A 20,629-nucleotide genomic window follows, 5' to 3' on the forward strand; every position below is an offset into this window, starting at 1 on the left:
CCATCTATCATGGCGAGAAATGGTTAGATTGCATTAACTATTTAATGTTTGACTTTAAAAAATAATAGATATGCTTCTGAATATTCGCTACGAAAACACTGACAGTATTGTTTTTTAGCCACTCATGGCAATAAATACAATACTACAAACATCACAACACATTGTTCATATTTTTACACAGCACACATCATCTTTGACTAAATGATAATTTGACAAAGAAAGCAAAAGTGAAGAGATTTTTAAAATATTTGTACTTGTAACATTTTAATCAGGTGAATTTTTTGTACATTAATGAAAAAATAGTGTAAAGGTTGGCTTGTAAATGTACACTATTCATAAAATATTTTGCTAAAAAAAAAGTGTGTTCAACACTATTCCGGAAAACTTATTTTACTATTTCAACCAAGTAATACACAAAACCCTAAAGCAAAAGTAAAATAGCATTGGAAATTTATACCTGATGTACGAATTGGGCATTGGAGGTGCATCGCTAATTTTATAATCATCCAAAATTCTGAAAGATGGATCTGGTAAGTTTAATTTGCTGTCCTCCGATTGCTGCTTAAATTTTGCATCATTTATCCTCTAAACAAATAGAAAACACAAATAATACATTACAATTCACATATACTCTAGAACAATTCATAGTACATAAATGCAGATAGTCTACTAAGTACAGATAATCAAGGAAGAGGCAAAGCCAAAATCAAAAGTTTTGATCTAAAAATGTAGGCATAGCATCATTTTTGTACAGATTGAACAATGGACAGTACTGAAAGGACTTGGACACAAGTGAGGTTAATTAGCACATATGGCTAGGCCAATATTTTGTACATTTAATAATCTATAAACTGCATATCTATTTCTGTAACCAACACTCTAAATCGCATTGCTTTATACATATAAGAAGAAAGAATTAAATCAAAAACCAATGCCTTGATACTCATAAACTATTTTTCCTAATAATCTATAGAGATTTGAAAGCTGACATTGGAAAATAAAAAATTTATAATACCAATTATTTAAAAAAGAGTTCACAAAATTAATGAAGTAATGTCCTAGTTTAACTGGCATTTATTTAATAAACTATTGACATAAACATCACCATTATTTATACAGACCATGACAAAAATTGTTAAAACAAAAAAAAAGGAAGGTAATTAATAGAATAGAAGCAAGTTATTTCTATTATTAACATAATACAGGTCACAATAATAATAACAGGAACAATAGTGGATGAGTGATCCAATCATTCACCACCATTCCGGTGGGGCAATGTCAAACCAGCAAGTTCCACAAGTTAGAAACTTAACAGATACACTTTATGCAATTTCTTTTGTTAAGTCTGTTCAATAACAGGAGGTCCCTGACCATATTACAATGGAACTCAATATCTCTCAAGATCAAGTAGTCAAACTCCATATCAAACATAATTTATATGCTTCTTTCCATATTTCAATTTTAGAAGATGATTTCAACGGGGTTAATGACATCGTCTTATGGCCTAATGGGTGAAAATGGCATCCTGAGCAAATTGCCTCTACTAACTTGTTCAATGACGAACCTAAAAATCTGAGCTCTACAAGAAATAAGTCCTCTACTGATAATACCACCAGATCTATTGCTTACATCTGTCATGCCAAATTCTTTGGAATGGGAAACGTTTTATCAAAATGTTAGAGGACTGAGAACTAAATCCACAGAATTTTTTGAGGATCTAAACTGCTTGTCTGTAATAACATTAATTCCATTTTCTATATCATCAGGATAAAGTCTTGCACATACATGATAAGATTTTTTGTTAAAATAAATTCTCTTTTAAATAACTGGCACACAACACTAGATACCTAACTTAAGATGGTACAACTCTCTGGTTGATCGACAGCATCCACAAATGACAAATCAGCACAGGAACGTTTCAAGCCATACTACTCATCCAGCTTCTGGTATTTGTACCATGCATGAAATATAAACATTGATCCTGAAAACAGTGCAGCAAGTGGATGCTTCTCCTGGTCTTACATTGCATTTATCTCAGCAAATTCTTGTGCTTATTCCGCAGTGCGCACCAAATTGTTTTGTGTAGCATTCCATTCATTAAAAATTTGGGAGAAATGACATTTTGAAGAAGAATAGAAAAAAAGTAAATGGGTGTAGGTACAAAAGAAGACATGTAATTGAACACATCAGTACAAATAGTTGTTACACTTTTGTTTTACAGAAGTATTATATTCAAACAAACCAATAATATAAGTATTTACAAAACCTCTTTAAATACATGAAATGTAAGTTGAAAGTTCCTCAATGTTAACCCTGCAGAGGTCGCGCGCGGACTCAAACTCCGCATATATATTTGTTTTTGTTTTTCTTTTGTTATCTGCATGTTGCGGCATCAGCCATCTAGCTACCTTCCCCTACCAGGAGGGGTGGTAGAATGTGCTAGTCAGTGCGTTCTTAGCTGTCGCAAGGAGCGAACACGTGTCATGTGCGGAGTCTGAGTCTGCGCGCGTACCTGCGTGTTATGACAGGCAGAGTCTGAGTCCGCGCGCGATCGTGCGTGTTATGTGACTGGTGGCGTCTGAGTCCGCGCGCGAGCATTTGTGAGACTTGAATATTACTTTGTTGTTGAAAAATGGAGGACCCAGAGTTTGAAGTAGAAGGTAGTGATGACAGCTGCGAAGATGTTCTCCAGGTAAGTCCCCATACTACAGACACGGAGCAATCAGATTGTGAAGATGATTTTCCAAGACAAGCTGCTTATCGTGGAAGAGATGGCAACACACAGTGGTACGACCGCCCAGTAAGAAGAGGTCGAATCTGCCGACAAGGGCATCACAACATTGTGAGACATCTTCCAGGTGCTTTGGGCGATTCAAGATTTTGAGTTACTTACGAGGAAGTGTTTGATTTATATTTTACCGAGAACATGTTGGATGACATAGTGAAGTTTACAAATATGTATTATAGAGTGTTTACAGGGCAGGTATTCCAGAGAAAGAGACACACATACAATAAATATTCATGAAGTAAAAGCTTGCTTGGGTTTACTCTTCCTTGGGGGTGTAATGAAAGCCTCGCATACAAATCTCAATGACCTTTTGGCTGCTGATGGAAATGGCATTGAATACTTTCGTTTGGCTATGAGTGTATCGAGATTCAAATTTCTGCTGAGAGCCTTGCGATTCGATGATAAATCAACCAGAAGTGAAAGACTCAAAACTGACAAACTTGCTGCTGTGCGAACCATACTTGACAGATTTGTTGACAACTGTAAGAGACACTATTCACCATCAGAGTTTGTCACAGTTGACGAAATGCTGGAGGCCTTTCGTGGTCGCTGCCGATTTAGGCAGTATATACCTTCTAAACCTGCCAAGTATGGTATTAAAATTTTTGCATTAGTCGATGCCAAAATTACAAATACAAAAAATTTAGAAATATACTGTGGCAACCAACCTGAAGGTCCTTATGCACAATCAAACTCAGGGCATGATATTGTGAAGAGAATGGTAGCACCCATAGCAAAGAATGGACAAAATGTGACTCGTGACAACTGGTTCACATCTGTGCCCCTAGCCATGGATTTACTAAAGAATACAAACTTGACACTAGTTGGGACAATCAAGGAAAATAAAAGAGAGCTACCACCGATAACAGTCTATGTGAAGGATAGACCAATAGGGTCCAGTCTTTTTGCTTTCAATAGAGACATTACGTTGGTGTCATACAAACCAAAAAAAAAAAATGTACTACTCATATCTACAATGCATGCTAGTGACGATATGGATGATGAAGCTGACAAACCTAAATAGTCACATTTTATAATTCAACAAAATCGGGAGTTGATACTGTTGATCAAATGAAATCACTTTACAATGTAGCAAGGATAACACGACGCTGGACTTTGGTAATTTTCTTTGCATTACTAAACATTGCAGGAATAAAATCCTATGTGATTCACTGCACAAATTTGGGCTGAAAATCTTCGAGGAAAGACTTCTTGAAGTCATTATCCAAAGCTCTTCTAAAAGACCACCTACATGCGAGGCTTGTATGTAAAAGTCTTCCTCAGACTATAAGTCTTCGCTTGAAGGAAGTGTTGAATGCCCCACGACAAGAGACACCTGTCACTCGTGAAAACACTGAACAAAGGCGTGGGAGGTGTAAACTTTGTGACCGAACAAAAAATCTGCCAACTAAGTACATGTGTCACAATGATGCGTGTCAGAAATTTGTGTGTCTTAGGCATGTAGGATCTGTAAATTGCCCAGATTGCTCGAATAGTGTGTCTTACACATAAAATGGCACCGATTACAAATTCTCTGTAAATAATAAAGTTTCATGTGTTCTTTTTGTTACATAAATTATATTATTGTTTTGCTTATTATTATAGGTATACAGATGCAGTAAGTTTGTGAACTGTTTGAATTTCAAACAACTAGTTTTTTAATAAAATTTCAAGATAAACGTGGCGAATCAAACTATTTTAGAAAGTTGTGCTTAGGCCTAAATTGGTAACTGGTCTTGTAATATTCATGACGACAACATTTTCTGCACTAAAGCAGATTTACTTAGTGTTTTGCTTCCTGATGATGTTTTATGCTAAAGTGATAGAATATCAAGAAATGATTATTGGGAATTTCGAGAGAAATGTAGTAGGTAATGAAAATCTATTTAGAAAGTTATGCTCAGATGCCAATTTGTTACTGGCATTGTAATAGGTAATCATGTTGACAAATTGTTTGCACAACTAACTAAAACATTTATCCTTACTTTAGCTTCCTGATTATGTTTCATTGCAAAGTGGTGGAATATCAGATAAATAGTTATACAGAATTTCAAGAGAAATATAGTCATGGAAAACTATATTAGAAAATTGTTTTCAGATGTTAATTTTTAAGTAGAACCGTAATAATCATGCTGACCCATTGTTTCACTACTAAAGTAGGTTTTTTTTTCTTATGTTTTATGACAAAGGGGTACATTAGCGAAGAGATGTATATAAAACTGTTCCTTTAATATTTTATATATTTTTTAAGCTATTAGTAAAATCAAACTATAACTTCTATTGATTTTTTTTCCTTTCATTTTACCTAACAGCAACAAAAAATTGTCATGAATATGTATGTAAGACAGTTGCGAAGTCCTGCTCCGTGTGCAACCATTAATGTTAATTTTTGTATGCGACCTCCGCAGGGTTAATGAACCTTCAATGTGAACAAAGAATTTATTCAAGTATTGAGTATTGTGACTAACTGACGCTATGAGAAGTAAATGTAAGAGGCTATGTTTGTAGGTTATGTTTGTGATACAAAATATGAACAGTAATTTCAAAAGTACTTACTTATAAGAAAAGTCTGACATGCCAGAAATTTGTTTAAGTGGTTTTTTGATTGAATTTTTTGGTTAAGTTGAAGGATCCTCTAAGATTTCTTTATCATAAGTTCTGTTAATTATGACGGAAGTGCCATTTAAAAAAAATATATATGTAAACACCGACGTTTCAAGTGGATATCCGATTAGATATTTATCGAATCCGATTTGATATCCATCAAAAAATCAACGCATTCATTAAAGGATTTCTTAGATGACTTTAAATATCAAATTTAAGAGAAGCTGTACATTTTTTGACCGTGGGCCTATTTTTCGTCATTAGCCGGCACGATAGGCTTTAAAATGACAGGTAAATCATGGAATTTGATAAAGGAATAAGGAAGATCTCGTGGACCAACAGAAAAACAGGCTAGAGAAATAATATATAAGATAATGTGTTACAAGGATAACTTATTTTCCTCTGATTATTGAGCTAACATTTTAAGAACATAAATTGTGTTTTCAAGGACAACTTAGACTCAGCAATGGTTCAATACTTAGAAGAAGAGTTATGAACATATTACAAAGCATAATAATTATTTACTAGGGGTGTATACCAAAATCCAATGACTATAAAATTAAACAAATCATCAAGGATGTTACTACAACTACAGATTTAAACACAAACATTACATAAATACTGTATTTACTCGCGTAAAGGCCCCCCCCTTTTTCTCCCAAATTTTGACTCCAAAAAAGGGGAGGGGGCCTATACGCGAATTTGGAGGAAAAAATAGATTTTTCTTTTCAAGTCGTGCGTCTTTGTTCGAATTAGGCGGGGGAGGCAGCGACGCGGCAGGAGGGAGAGAGAGGCAACGACGCGGCAGGAGGGAGAGAGAGGCAGCGACGCGGCAGGAGGGAGAGAGAGGCAGCGCTATATCAGGGGGGAGAGAGGCAGAGGCAGCGCTGTGTCAGGAGGGGAGAGAGGCAGAGGCGTGGCTTAACCTCCCTCCTGTCAGCTAGCCAGCCAACCAGACAAAGGAGTGTTAGAATCCTTGACCCACTTCCCTTCCTCCTTCACTTCCCCTCTTCTACTCCGACAACACTCCACATCAACACAGCGGCAGCGTGCGAGTCCAGCTTTCTTTATCTTTATGTCGTTTGAGATAGGACTAACTGCTTATGTCTGGCATGCCTCACGACGGTCCGTACTGAGAACGGACAAACTATAATACCAGTCTCTGTATCACTGCCGCTTACAAAATCACCTCCCGCCGCTCACAATACATGGCTTGTTGTTTGATGCATGCCAAGCTGCCCTGCCCTCAGATAAACCCAGAAAAACACAGTTTTTAAATTTTTTCTCAAAAATGTTTACAAAACAAGGAGGGGGGCTTATACGCGGGCGGGGCCTTTACGCGAGTAAATACGGTATTATTGGTAAATGCAGATAACCTTACCTACTTATGCACTTGCAACATTCTTTTCATTCGTGTAGCATACAAACACAATCTTATACCTGTCTACCATTTTAGTAAAACATTTTACATTTCCCATTAAATGTATGATCAAATTAACAAAATTTCAGAGAGGATTTAATACAATATTAACAATGTAAAATTAAAATGATAGACATGTAAATTTTAAGATTGAAATATTGTGAAGAAATCAAGCACAAATTGATGCCAGTTTCCGAAATGTCGTAACTGTTTTGTCATACGAAACCTACTGTGTTTGTTGGTGTTGTCGTCATTGTGTTGTCCATAATATAATTTATCTTCATCGTCGTGTTTGTATATTTGCTGTGTTTTTCAGGTTTTGTTGTCTACCTGCATTTACTGTTATTGATGAAACTGTCTCGTCATTGTTAGCCCAGTGTTCATCTATGTTGTCATTTTTTTCATGACTAAATTCCTTCCACAGAATTCTTGTGCTATCTGAGATTTAAGTTTGAATGTGTTTATCTGAGCTGGCATCACTGTGTTGTCCATAATAACAGTTTATGTTCATCGTTGGGTTTATCTGTTTGACATCAGCTGATTTAAGCTTGTTCTCTGTGGGTTTACATTTTCATTTTTAATTCTTATTTTGGATTCTTGAATTTTTTCCATGACAAACAATGCAAAACTGCATTAGTGTATGTCCAAGAAATTGTAATAAATGTATCACCATCTTGATTATTGCTTATTATGGAGATGTTATCTCCAAAACATAGATTGAACATTGAGCATAATATTTTTCATGCTATAGACCCAAAAAACTTTACGAAACAATAAAACTCAAGGTTGTATGCCAAAATTCAAGCACATTTCCCAATTTTCCAAGGACAATACTCAAGGGGATTTCTTGGTTTTCAACTCTTAACTGGCCAGATTTCAGTCACTTTGAACAATAAGTAATTAAATTTAACATCTCTGAGGAAAGAAATAAAACATAACTCCAAAAGTCCAGGTGGGATGATCATTGGGAAGGGAAATGGATATGAAACATCTAACTCTAAAATAATTCCAAAAAACCACCAGACTTCTTAGTTGCCTAAGTTGCAATTATTGTGAAGGCGCTCCACTACTCGCCTAATGCTAAGTTGGATTACCGAAAAAGAGGCAAAATTCTTTTCATATAAAAGCAATGAAAAAAAAAATTAATTTTCTCTTAACCAAGAAATAAGTGAATCACAACTTTTCAAACTTTTTCAAATGAGTAGATTTACTTTACAACAGGATGCAAATTCATTTACATAATTTAACTGAGTGATTCTGGACAACATACGACAAATAAGAGTTTGCTGAAGAGCCATTTTGGACCACTGAGGGGAATTGACAATGTGAGATGACCGATTTTGTTTATCATGGTAAGGAGTTATGGTTTATTAACTCGTTAACATTGAGACAAATGGAAAGTGAGCAATGAGAACACAGTAGTGATAGAATGTGTATGTGGGGGAAACAAAATACACTGAGAAAACTCACAGACTCACTGCAAATCCTGCCATGTTTCTCACTTACAAATAATATAGGTTTATACCCATTCCCTTTCTCCATTGTATTGCAACCTAGTTCACAGTAGTTACCAATGAGCCTGGTAACTTCTTTATAAAGTTGGCCATAACTTTTTTAATATGCTTTTTTAATTTTAATTTTAATTTTAAATTTAATTTTAATTGCTTGTTCATGCTTTTCTGTTTTCTAGATTTTAATTATTATTTAGAACATTTAAGTTTGTTTTTTGGACCACAGAATTTTGATTATGCACGCTTGCCAACACTGTACTTTTGTGGTTTTTAGCGCATGAGTGGGATGCACAGCGAGCATTCCGTGACACCTGGAAGAAACAGTTGAAAAGCGCGGGTGGTCTGGACAGCTGCCGCGCCATGGGAGAGAGAAAGTTGCTGTGCATGACTGCTATGCATCACACGCGCGAGCTGCCACTTGATGGGCGTCGGGAACCACTGCCCAGCTCAGGGAGGAGCCTGCAGTCTGCAAGACCTTCAACATCATGTCAATTAAGGTGTCAACTTTACATTATTTTTGGTTTGAGGGCACCTGAACAAGTTTGCGTGTGTGCATAGACGTGGCTGGTTTCAAGCATGTGTTTTGAATGGCAGTGGTTTTGGTCTCTAAAAAAAACTGAACTTTGAAATAACCCATTTTGGCATTGGTACAGTATTTTTGCAAGTATGGATGAATTTTGGATGGCCACCGAAACTACGGAGTATTTTATTTTGTGTGAAGTTCATAGCAAATGAAATTAAACTTCACGGAGAATACTCTAAGAACTTCTTAAAAACCTTTTAAGAATGTTTTATATTATGCCCGGCTTAGTGCAAACTGTTTGCCATAGGCTATTTTGGAGGAAGTTTAGGAAGAACAGTATGGTGTTGGCGAGCATCAGAAATGTGGCGAAAGTACTGATAGGTCATGGGCTGTGGAAGCATTAATGTGTAGCATGATTTATAAGAAAATATAAAGAGACTTTTAATTTAAATATATTTACTTTTCTATTTTTCCAAAATATATTTTTTTATGTTTTTAATTAATTTTTTTTGAGTATTTTTAATTTTTTTTAGGTAATTTTAATCTGGCAAGTCATTCTTAGTTATAGATGATTATGATGATTTCTTCTAGATTTTTTTTTTTAACTATCCTTCCACGTCAACATTTGTAGAATGTGCGTGATTATAGATTTATTGTGTGGGAAACTTTTATGTATTTTTTTTAAATATTGGTTTTAAACATAATACATGGGCTTAGATGTTCAGTTAATAGTTTGCTGCCATGATTTGTTAGTCATTTGGTTAAAGGAAATATATGCGCCCACGTTTTTAAGGAAAGATAATTTTTGCTTATTCTTTTTTTTAAATATTATTTCCGTTTAACTCCTTAAACCTTTTGAACTCTGATACATTTTGGAGATTCCCATGACTTATGATGCATTACTACCAGGGGGGGAAAAGGTTAAACCTTTTTTGGAGATTTCAGAATTTTTTGTGAAGTGGATTATGTTTATGTAGAATTTCACCCTCTCGGTAGCGAATGTGGATTGTGTCGGCCTTGACCTTGGTTTTGGAGGTCACTGCAACGAAAAGCAGTGGAAGTGATGCAACCAATTCACTTAAATGACCCTAAAGTAGCACTAAAACTAAAACACAAAAACACTAAACAATATAAAAAAGTGAACAGAACAAATCACTCTAAATTAATTATATAGTATAACTGTTCAGTAAAGAAAAAAATTAGACAGTAATATGGCATGTAGCGGCCGTGGTCGCTGCTGCCTGCAGCGATGACCGGAGCCCTCCGGCTTCACGGGTTCCCTGCGGGCGAGCGTACAGCTGGCAGGATGCGCCCCCCCCCCCCCCCCCCCCCCAGGAGTACCGTTAGGCCGGCAGGCTCGCTGTAGCGGCCGTGGTCGCTGCTGCCTGCAGCGATGACCGGAGCCCTCCGGCTTCACGGGTTCCCTGCGGGCGAGCGTACAGCTGGCAGGATGCGCCCCCCCCCCCCCCCCCCCCCAGGAGTACCGTTAGGCCGGCAGGGCTCCGGTCATCGCTGCAGGCAGCAGCGACCACGGCCGCTACATGGCATATCACACACTGAAAATGCTTATCAAAATTTTCCACAACTTTTGCCACACTTTATTCTAAGTTGGTGATGAACGCTTCAAAAATGCAAACAAAAATTAAAGAATTAAGGGTTAAAACAGGCCAAATCATTAACCAACCAAATTAATTTAAAATGTTACGGAAGGGCACATGATTAACCTTGCGAAAAAAAATAACAATACTTTTATCTTAAGATGATTATATTCTTACAAGATTAAATGATTTTGTGCAAGCAAAATTTTAAGACTGAATAAGAACACTGTAGGTTTTAATACCAAATCCTCCAAATTCAAGCCTGCTGCCAAGGCTTCTTCCAGCCCGTAAACCTGCAGCTCTTCATAGATAGACACTCTTGTTGTTATGTTGCCAAATTCAAATTCCACCATTTTTTGGGCTTCTGCATATGTCAAGCCTTCTCGAGCAGGTGGTGTCAAGATGTCCACTGTAGATGAACGTGAATGGTGTGCTCCCCTGCTTTTCTTGCGCCCTACACACATCAAAGCATTGCCTTAACACAGAACGTGACAGTTTAACTTATCAATTAAAAGCATAAAACTAGTCATTAACTATACACTCCTCCTTCCACCTTGCTGACAATTTTCAAAACTTTGGTTCCTAACACTGTTTGACACATGCTCTTAAAAAAATAGTTCTTTACTCATCCCTCAACATAAGACAACTTCAAAATCAAATCATTTTTCCATAACCACTGTGAAACATGGATATTTTCTAAATTTTTCAATTAACTTAAAGCACAATACTGAGCTAAATTAAACTTCATAAAAAACAAACACAGAAGTACAGCAATGTGAAAACAGATGTTTTTGTTTATCTGCACATGTGCAAAGTCAGCTACGTTTTATAAAAATAGCAGAGGACCAAACACCTGGCGACGTCGCCAAAATAGCGAACACAGCTTTGTGTGGCCAGTGACACCTGAGATGCAGCTAACTATATTTTACTCGCGTAGCGAACATAGCGAACACAGCGAGAATAGCATCCTGTGTGACTGTAGCGTAACTGGAATTTATGAGCACCAAGTCAATATCCATGTGGTTCGGAGCCAACTATAATCTTGGAGGTTGTGTTCCCTGTGCACAACATGCATCGTCAAACCCTATGAACAACAACAACAACGGCAGGCATATGCAATGAGCTTAATCAGGTGAGCTTGACCGTCAAGAGCGAAACACTTAGAACCAATTGCAATTATATACAGGAAAATCTGCAGAGAGAACTTTGTAACTTCAAAAAACAACTTTGGATAAAGGACAGACGTGGACTGAGCCACATGAGCATCCAGGTGAAGCTGCATGCAACAAAATTCTGCAACAAGTGTAGACTTCAGTAATATACCACCTGCTACTGAAACTCCTGCTGAGTCTCATTGTCTTCAGTTACAGAAATTATGTATGTATCTTTTAAATTCCTTTTGCGAATGGAAGATATGTTTTCAACATAAGTATCAATCAAATTTTACATTAAAGCATTTTAAATCACACCACTAAAATAAAAACAAATACCAAAAGTGTACTTATAAGAGAAAGTTTAAATGTAGACAAACACAAAAGTCAACTAGAACTCGTACCTGATGGTGTGGTAGGGGTGATGACAGGAACGCCATCAACAACAGGCATGCCAGCAGTTGCTGTCGCATTGTGATCCACATTCAGTAGGTGATACTGGAGCCCACAAAGTGATTTATATACCTTTCCACATTGTATGAATGGGCATTCGTATGGTGGTTGCTTTTCTGCTCGGAGCTTGCGACAATATTCCCCTACATCTATATCCAGTCTCATTGTAGGGCTGTAACAAACTGCAAACAAAAACAAATTCCTCAAAAGTTCTCAAAAGAAAAATCTAAAAAGTTTACATAATACTACATTACAATTTTAAAAAATTAACTTCAATAGGGTTGTAGGTCATGTTTCAATAAAAATTACTATGTTTTATTTCTCCAATTTACTAACAAAACCAACAAACCCCAGCTATTTACAATATTAAAAAAAAAAAATTTCTCTGAGTAAATTATTAAACACATCTTTTAATAATATCATACAACCCACTGAATATGTCCGAAATGTTTGAATTTTGCTACTTAATATTTGTTGATGCTCTGCATACAAGTCTTAACATAGTTCTCTGGAATAACAAATGCCTCAACAATGACTCATTCGCTAGGTCCAGAATCCACTTTACTCACTGATTCAACAGCACCAAACTGATGTTACACCATATCAGTGTCACTCTTGGAACGCAAACACTTTATCCTGCAGCTCATACAACATAGCACTCAAGTCTTCTCTTCTCATAGGACAGAATTTATTCTCTCACCTATAGTCCATTATAAAATAGTCTTGTAGTGCCTCATACCATCAACATCAAATTATGTAATCACAAGGGAAGCAAGCATTAACACCATAGAACTTGTTCATAAAATTATTTTGGCCAAACAAAAAAACTGAAAAACAATACATACATTTTATTAATGCAGAAATAATATTTTATCTGAATATGCTCATGTATGTAGGGGAGAGGGGGGCACATTTCAACAATTTTATTGTATAATTTTTTTAAATTAAACATTTTATTTTTTATCTTGGTAATTAGCATCATTAATTTTAATAGTATGTTGAGCAGCTTGTTAATTTTTACTGCAGTCTCTAATCTCAACTATGAGGTTATATTTTATATTTTATGAACCGCTTACCTTTGTTGAATTGTACCCCTACCATGGGGCACATTTCAACAGGTGGTGGGGTACCTTTCAACAAATAAATAATATTTGTTTTTACTTTCAAATCAATAAAACATTTATTGGAATAAGTCAAATAAGCTAATATATGTATAACAATATACAAATGCAACAAAATAAAAAATATAGGTAAATAAAATTAATTGATATGGTTAAATCATCTTATCCACTTAAAGCATAACATTTATGTTTTACATTATTTTCTTGTTAACTGAAGATAAGTTTACAGCAAATGCCATAGAAAAAATGGCTTGAGATGTTCCTCCACTCATGGTTGGCTGCGGGAGTTCCATCATGTCACTTCTGTCAACAATGTAATATCGTCTTTTTCGGGGAAATAAAATTTCTACGAGTCTTCATTCCTTTGCATGAGTCTAACTTTGTAATTGTTTTCTTCTTGGTCTTCTACTTGCCCTACAAATAGGACTTAGTACTTCTTTCCTGCAAAAGAAACTAGCACAAAATCATTTACTTGAATTACTGTATCTTTATTTTCGAAATATACATTTTCTTCAAACTCTGATGTGGAAATCAAAAGTTGATCCATATATCTTTACAATCAGACTCGTCTTACAAAAGAATTTCACTACCTTCACTATCACAAGATTCATCATTGAAAATTTTTTTGCAGGCTTGTGTTTTCCAGTTTTGATTATTTTCTCTAATTGCATTTTCTTCGTGCCTAATTTTGACTTATTTCCTAACCTTTTCATTGTTTCCTCTTCAACTCTGTTTTTTTTCCAGTAAGTGTTGATTACTTATTTTTCTTCCTCCAATTTTTCTTCTTGGTTCTGCTTTTGGAAAAGGCCAAACATCTTCAGGTGTCAGAATTCCTTCAGGTCTACTTGTGTTTCTTTCACAGTGTTTTGATTTTTCTGGTGTGACGTTTGAAACAGCAGAATCGTCTTGAGACGAGACACTTGCCAAGTACATGTTGCTTTAAAAGCTGCTGTGATGTTTTAGGAGTAAATGAAGCAATATATGCTATGTTCGTCAAAGCAGCTAGGTTATGAATGTTTACCGTTTTGCCAGGATTTGATAACCGCCAATCATTTTCTGCAATTTTCAATTTTTGATTTAACTGGTAAATTTAGTTATAATGTAAATACACATTAATCCATTATTGTTTAACCCTAATTTTAATATTTTTTAATTTTATTATAATTTTGAGTTGGAATACTGAGAACACAAAAGGTTAACATTACATGCACATGCCTAAAATTTTAATGATAGTTCACTTATTTTTGGCATAGAATTTGACTCAGCCATTTTATTATGGGCCTAGGCATATTGAACTCTACAAAAAGGCTGTAATAGTCATACGTTATTGCTTAAAGGAACCATATACATGTAAAGGGTTACATTTCAACACTGTTGAAATCTACCCCCAGCAGTTTGTTGATATCTGCCCCATGAGCAATCATTGAAGTTATAGTAATGTTACTACTTTTAGAAACTGTTTTTAAAGATGTTCATATTATTTTTAGATGCAGAATTTCTTATTTAATTGGGTAAATAAATCCTACTTACATCCATCAAAGTAGAGACTGTAAAATGCAGTGCTGAAAACAATGATCACTTTTTACTTTTAACACATAAAACAGTGTTTACTGAATCACAAAGCACTAATGAAAAGAAATGGAGGGAAATCCATTGATAGCTGTTGTTCTGTTGTAGAGCTTGATTAGTTTCCCATTAACCAATCTAAACAAGGCTCCATTGGTATAAAATTCAAGCTGTTGAAAGGTGCCCCATGTTGAAATGTGCCCCCCTCTCCCCTACAACATGGTAGGGGATGGTACAATATTATTTTCCTCACAAAAAAATGTGAGCTTCAAATAAAATAATTACATTTAAGATCACTGAAGTAACATTTAAAATATTGTAAGCTGAAAAGATTTTATTTTTGAGATTCATTAAATTACACAAAATAATACATTAAGAAAAGTAAACACTGATTTCAATAAAAAAAATTATTTGACTACAGTGGAAAAAGAACTAATCCTCTTAAAATATTGTTGAGAGGTTTTTTTTTAAATATATGATGTTCTGCCAGTTGTTATTGTTTATTATTGTATTGCACCATGGACCCTAATCCCCATGAAAGAGGTTGAATTTCGAAATGTGCCCTCCCTTTCGTTCTGAGCTCAAATACACACTTGCACTAGTCTTCTTATGTTATACAACACAAACTCTAGTCTTTAAACAAAAATATTATTTAAGTAAACAATTAACATAAATTTAATGCAATAATAAATTGACATTCATTGAAATGAGCGATTTGGAAAGGAGGGGGGCGGGGGGGGGGGGGGGGGGTGTTCCCCCATGTTTGAACCTCAAAGCGATTTTTTCACAATTGGATTAAGTTTTTTAAATTGTAATTTTTAGTGAATTTTGACCAAATTTTTCCAATAACCTCCTGGCAACGGCCATTACATTGTTGAAGCTTTCACCATTTCCTGGCAACATCTTTTAGTCTTAATGCTTTATTCACTTTCAGATCTTTTATTTATTTTTTATTTATTTATAAGCCTCCATTTCTCCAGGCAGCCTGAAGGGGAGTTGTCAATACAAAACACATAGAACACTCACATACAGAACTCAAATTCAGTACAGCGGATATTTTGTCATGGTGCTACCAGCAAATCATATACAGTAGCAATTATTATACAGTTTTGATACATTAAATTATATAACATATATTAAAAAATAAAAACAAAAGTGGGACTTATATACATATGTAGATAGATACAAGACAAGACAGATACAAGTCATAAATAGTCGATGTTTACAGAGCATTTAATATACAAAACAGATACAATAACTATATTTGCAAAGCATTTAATATAATCACTTTTCAAAAAATATGAATCACCCATCTAAAAACTCTTTAACAGAGTAGAACGCTTCTTTAGTTAAATACTCTTTTAATTCCTTTTTAAATTTCTTATCATTTCTAGTATTTATCATCTGTCTTGGAAGTTTGTTAATTAATTTTATGCCACAATAGTACGGGCCTTGTGCAAATATATTGGTTCTATGCCCTACTATCTGTAACTTATTTTGACCCCTGGTATTATATTCATGTATATCACTATTTTGTTTAAAATTTATATGTTGAGTTACAAACAATATGGTATGATATATGTACAAGGAGGGGAGTGTAAGAAAGTTTAGCTCCTTGAAGAGAGGTTTGCAATGGTACTTTTTATTTTTACCTTTTATTATTCTTAGTATTTTTTTTTGTAGGCGAAATAATTTAATTGCTTTACTTGAGTTTCCCCAAAAAATAATACCATACTCAATGATAGATTGAACGTTTGAGAAATATAGAGCTCGGACAGCTTGAGTCGAACAAATATTTTTAATGGTTTGCATAGCATAACACATAGTGCTTAATTTTTTAGAAATAGTGTTTATGTGCACATTCCAGGATAGATTTTTATCAATTACTAAACCAAGAAATTTTATTTCATTTTTAATTTCCAATTTTCTGTTTCCAATAGGCTTAATTTCGTCTTCCAGAATTAAATGTTTTGACCGTGAAAATTTCATTATAGTGGATTTAGAAATGTTGAGGACAAGTTTATTTTTTTGGAACCAATTATTGAGTTCACTTATCACTGTATTTGTTATGTTTATAAAATCTGTTTTTTCAGTTCCTGATATTATTACACTTGTATCATCAGCAAACATAGTTGCTTCACCTTTAATTAATCTTACTGTTTGTGGAAGGTCATTGATAAATAGTATAAATAATATTGGCCCCAATATCGAGCCTTGAGGTACACCAATGGTTACTGGATTTTTTTGCGAAATGTATTCTATTGATCTTCCATTGTTATTTCTATGAGTAAGTGCTGTAACTTGATAACGGTTATGTAAATATGATTGAAATATTTTAAGTGGTACTCCTCTTACCCCATATGATTCTAATTTTGTAATTAACAACTTATGATCTACACAATCAAAAGCCTTAGAGAGATCAGCAAAAATACCTAAGACATGGTTTTGTTTATCGAAAGAGTCAACTACTTTGTTTATAAAGTGATATATTGCTTGTTCTGTTGATTTCCCTTTTAAAAAACCAAACTGATTTGGTGATATTATTTTATATTTTTCTAAAAATGCTATTAACTGGTGGGCAATGATTTTTTCAAGAATTTTTGAGAAAGAAGAAAGTACTGCAATAGGCCTATAATTGGTCATACTAGTAGCTTCTCCCTTTTTGTGGATCGGGATTATTTTAGCCCACTTTAGCCTATCAGGAAACACTCCGTTTAGTAAACAATGATTAAAAATATATGTTAGTGGATACTTAATGGCATGACAGCATTTTTTTATTATGGTCATAGGTATTTCATCTAAGCCAGCTGAATTCTTTGCTTTTAGAATATTTACTATTTTAAGTATATCATTTTCAGTAATTGAATTGAAAATTATAGATTCTTGGATTATGTTTATTGAACCTTTGTCTTTTTGAGGGATGGTAATATCAGCTATTTGTGGGTCAGCTTGCCTTACTAGTTCATGAGGTACTGTTGTAAAAAATTTATTAAACTCATTGACAATTATAATTGGATTTTCAACTAGGCAGTCCTTTATTTTTAGAGATAGATTTACATGGCAGTGACCTTGTTTAGTTTCTTGTTTTATTAAATTCCACATTTGTTTACACTTATTAGGTGCTTTATCTATTATATTATTATTATTATTATATAGCTTTTTAGCTGTATTAATTAACTCTTTATATATCTTTTCATAATTTTTAATGTATATTTTTTGACTTTCACTTATATTTCTCCTTTTTTCTTGGTAGAGTGATCTAAGTCTATTGTATGAAATGTGAAGTCCTCTAGTCATCCATTTGTTGGAAGTGTTGTTTTTATCCTTTACTGTTACTTTTGGGAAGGCTCGTTCAAATATCCGTGAGAATGTGTTGGAAAACACATTCCACGCCATATTAGAGTCATTCTGAGAGTATACCTCGTGCCAGTTCTCCTTCTGTAGCAGGTTATTGAAAAGAGTAATTTTATCATCATTAAATTTTCTTATATTGTAAGTTGTAAACAACTTTTTAATTTTGATATTACTATCTAAAATAGATTTTTCTAGTGCAATGATTTGGGCATCATGATCAGACAGGGCTGTTACATAGTTTAGAGATGTGTAGTGTATGTGATTTATGTTTGTTATGATGTTATCTAGGGTGCTTCTATTTGAGTAGGTTATTCTAGTGGGTTCAGAAATTGAGCATTTTAAGTTAAATTGTAAGAGGAGGTTCTTGAAAGTGTCTGTTTTATTATTACTTTCACTCATATTAATATTAAAGTCTCCACAGATTATTTGATATCTGCTCTGTTTCCTTGTCATAACTAAGATTTTTTCAATACTTGTGAAAAAAATTTTTAAGTTAGAGGTAATAGGTGATCTATAAACTACAATAATACAAGATTTTAGATGAGGTAGTATTACACAACCTGCCTCGATAACCTTATCCTGGCACCAGTTTTCCAGTTTTAAGACTTTGAAGGCTGTGTTGTTTTTTACATAGATGCAGACTCCACCCCCACTAACTTTATCTCTACAATAGCTTGTTGCAAGTACATTTGAGTTTGAAATCACTTATACAACAAGTTCATAATATTTAAAATGTAAATCAACTCTGCATATTGCAATTCATTACAACAGTTTGAGCCGAGTGGCTGTTCCACCGATCACGCGCCATCTTCAACATCGACGCGCCTCAGAGACAGTTATGATCCATCATATCTTTTCCTCCATACCTTCTATTTCTGTGCTTCCTCCCACCCTCGGAGTATGTTGCAGGGTGAGCTGTGCATGCACGGGCTTAGAGCGTAGGAGTTTACTTAAAGCCTATGCAGCTCACACTCCTTCTTCTTGTCTAGTTTGTATATGAGCAAGTCATTAAATAGATGTCCATGGTTTTACTGTAAAAGTTTGATTGGATGTTTATATTGTAAGCGTATGTATCCCAAATGATGAAGCTATTTCATTGCCGAATTGGTTTGCATCAGAATTTACAGAGTTTAAATTTTGTTTGATAAATGAAAATAAGTTTAATAAATTAGAAACTGCTAACCCTTTAGTATGACTTTATCAACTTTATTTTAGAGTTTGTGAACACCTATAGTTTTTGGGACATCATTTTATGGGAAAGTAAAGCTATAATTATGTGTGGATTTCTAAGTAACTTAATTAAATAAAGTTAAATTTGGTTTTAAGACATGTAGCTGCTACTCCCAGTGGGGTGTCAGGATTGTGGTCACTCACACGTGAAATATAGGTAATAAAAAATCAATTTCTAAGCATGCTAAAAAAAATTCATTCATATCTTCACCTTTATGAAATGGGAACTGGAAACCAAAAATATCACGTGTTCTTTTATGCTACCAAAGTTCACAGATTGGGACACAAAGTTCAAGTTGAATGTAATTGGACCAGGGAGATTCAGACCATCGCCCACACCACGCATGTTGTCGGGGCATCACATGGACCAATCAGCGATTTTTTTTTTTAATAAGTGGGGCTGGCTTCAGCACCAAGCCCACGGCCATAGGGTCATTATTCTCTTTCGCAATCTCAATACCATTTCATTTTCAACTAATGTCTCCATTGCAATGTAACACCCATGCCTTACCCGGGACTCGAACCCAGAACCCCTCGCATCGTAGGCCGGTGTGAATCCGACTACGCTACCAATCAGTGTACGTCGGACATAAGTTAGGACCATGCAAGTGTTGACGGGCCTTAACAAGCACAAGAGCTTATAAATACACAAACACTAACCTTAAACCATTTTTACGATAGTTCAAAATTAACCGTTCAAAAATAATTAAATAAAGATACTATGCAAATTCAAGTCAATACAAAAAAGAAAATCAAATTTAGAGTAACAAAATCTTTATCTAGAAAACAAAAGTACAATTATCAGTACTACACACCTGTCACAAATAGCTGAAATTAAGTTAATTTCGATCAAAAGTTCCGTCAAAACAACTTGTTTTCTTCACTCTACTATTCAGGCATTTCATTACCCTACCAGCAAACAATGTAACTTTACTTCTCATCCTATCCTCTTTAGACTAAATATTCACAGAAAAAAATCTAAACAATTTCCATAACAACCATAGAAATCTTTTCTGTTCAATAATAATAAACATGTACGTTCGATTAGAAAGTTCTTTTTGGTAATTCAACACCGTTGCGTTTTATTTCTTAAGAGTAAAATGATTAATGACGGGAACAGTCAGCTTGATACTGAGGACAGGGCCAGATCTCAATTCCCGAAACGTAGCAAATTTTGTTTTAGTTAGCCTGCTGTATTTGACAGTGCTATTATCATTGTGATGTCCAGAATATCTGTTTGGTCACATCGCTTGGTTTGCATGTGAGACTCTGTGTTGTGTTGTCCTGTTGTACATACTTATGTTTAGTAT

The 20,629-nt window shown here is 34.7% G+C and overlaps 1 protein-coding gene across 3 annotated transcripts in view; it reads right to left on the reverse strand.

The window, feature by feature from the left end:
• Positions 1-20,429, reverse strand: part of LOC134529609 (bromodomain-containing protein homolog) — a 91,971-nt gene extending 71,542 nt beyond the window's left edge. Inside the window, exons 1-4 of one of the 3 annotated variants that reach the window (XM_063363890.1) lie at positions 20,135-20,385; positions 12,000-12,230; positions 10,687-10,898; positions 458-585 (exon numbers count right to left, since the gene is read on the reverse strand). In XM_063363890.1, coding sequence (XP_063219960.1) covers positions 458-585; positions 10,687-10,898; positions 12,000-12,213 — 554 coding nt within the window. In that variant the 5' untranslated portion in view covers positions 12,214-12,230; positions 20,135-20,385. Of the gene's footprint in view, positions 1-457; positions 586-10,686; positions 10,899-11,999; positions 12,231-20,134 lie in introns of all 3 variants that reach the window. The other 2 variants (XM_063363891.1, XM_063363889.1) reach the window with 2 other exon arrangements.
• Between the last annotated feature and the right edge of the window lie 200 nt (positions 20,430-20,629).

The sequence above is a fragment of the Bacillus rossius genome, chromosome 2 (genome assembly GCF_032445375.1).
Source record: "Bacillus rossius redtenbacheri isolate Brsri chromosome 2, Brsri_v3, whole genome shotgun sequence".
NCBI lineage: Eukaryota > Metazoa > Arthropoda > Insecta > Phasmatodea > Bacillidae > Bacillus > Bacillus rossius.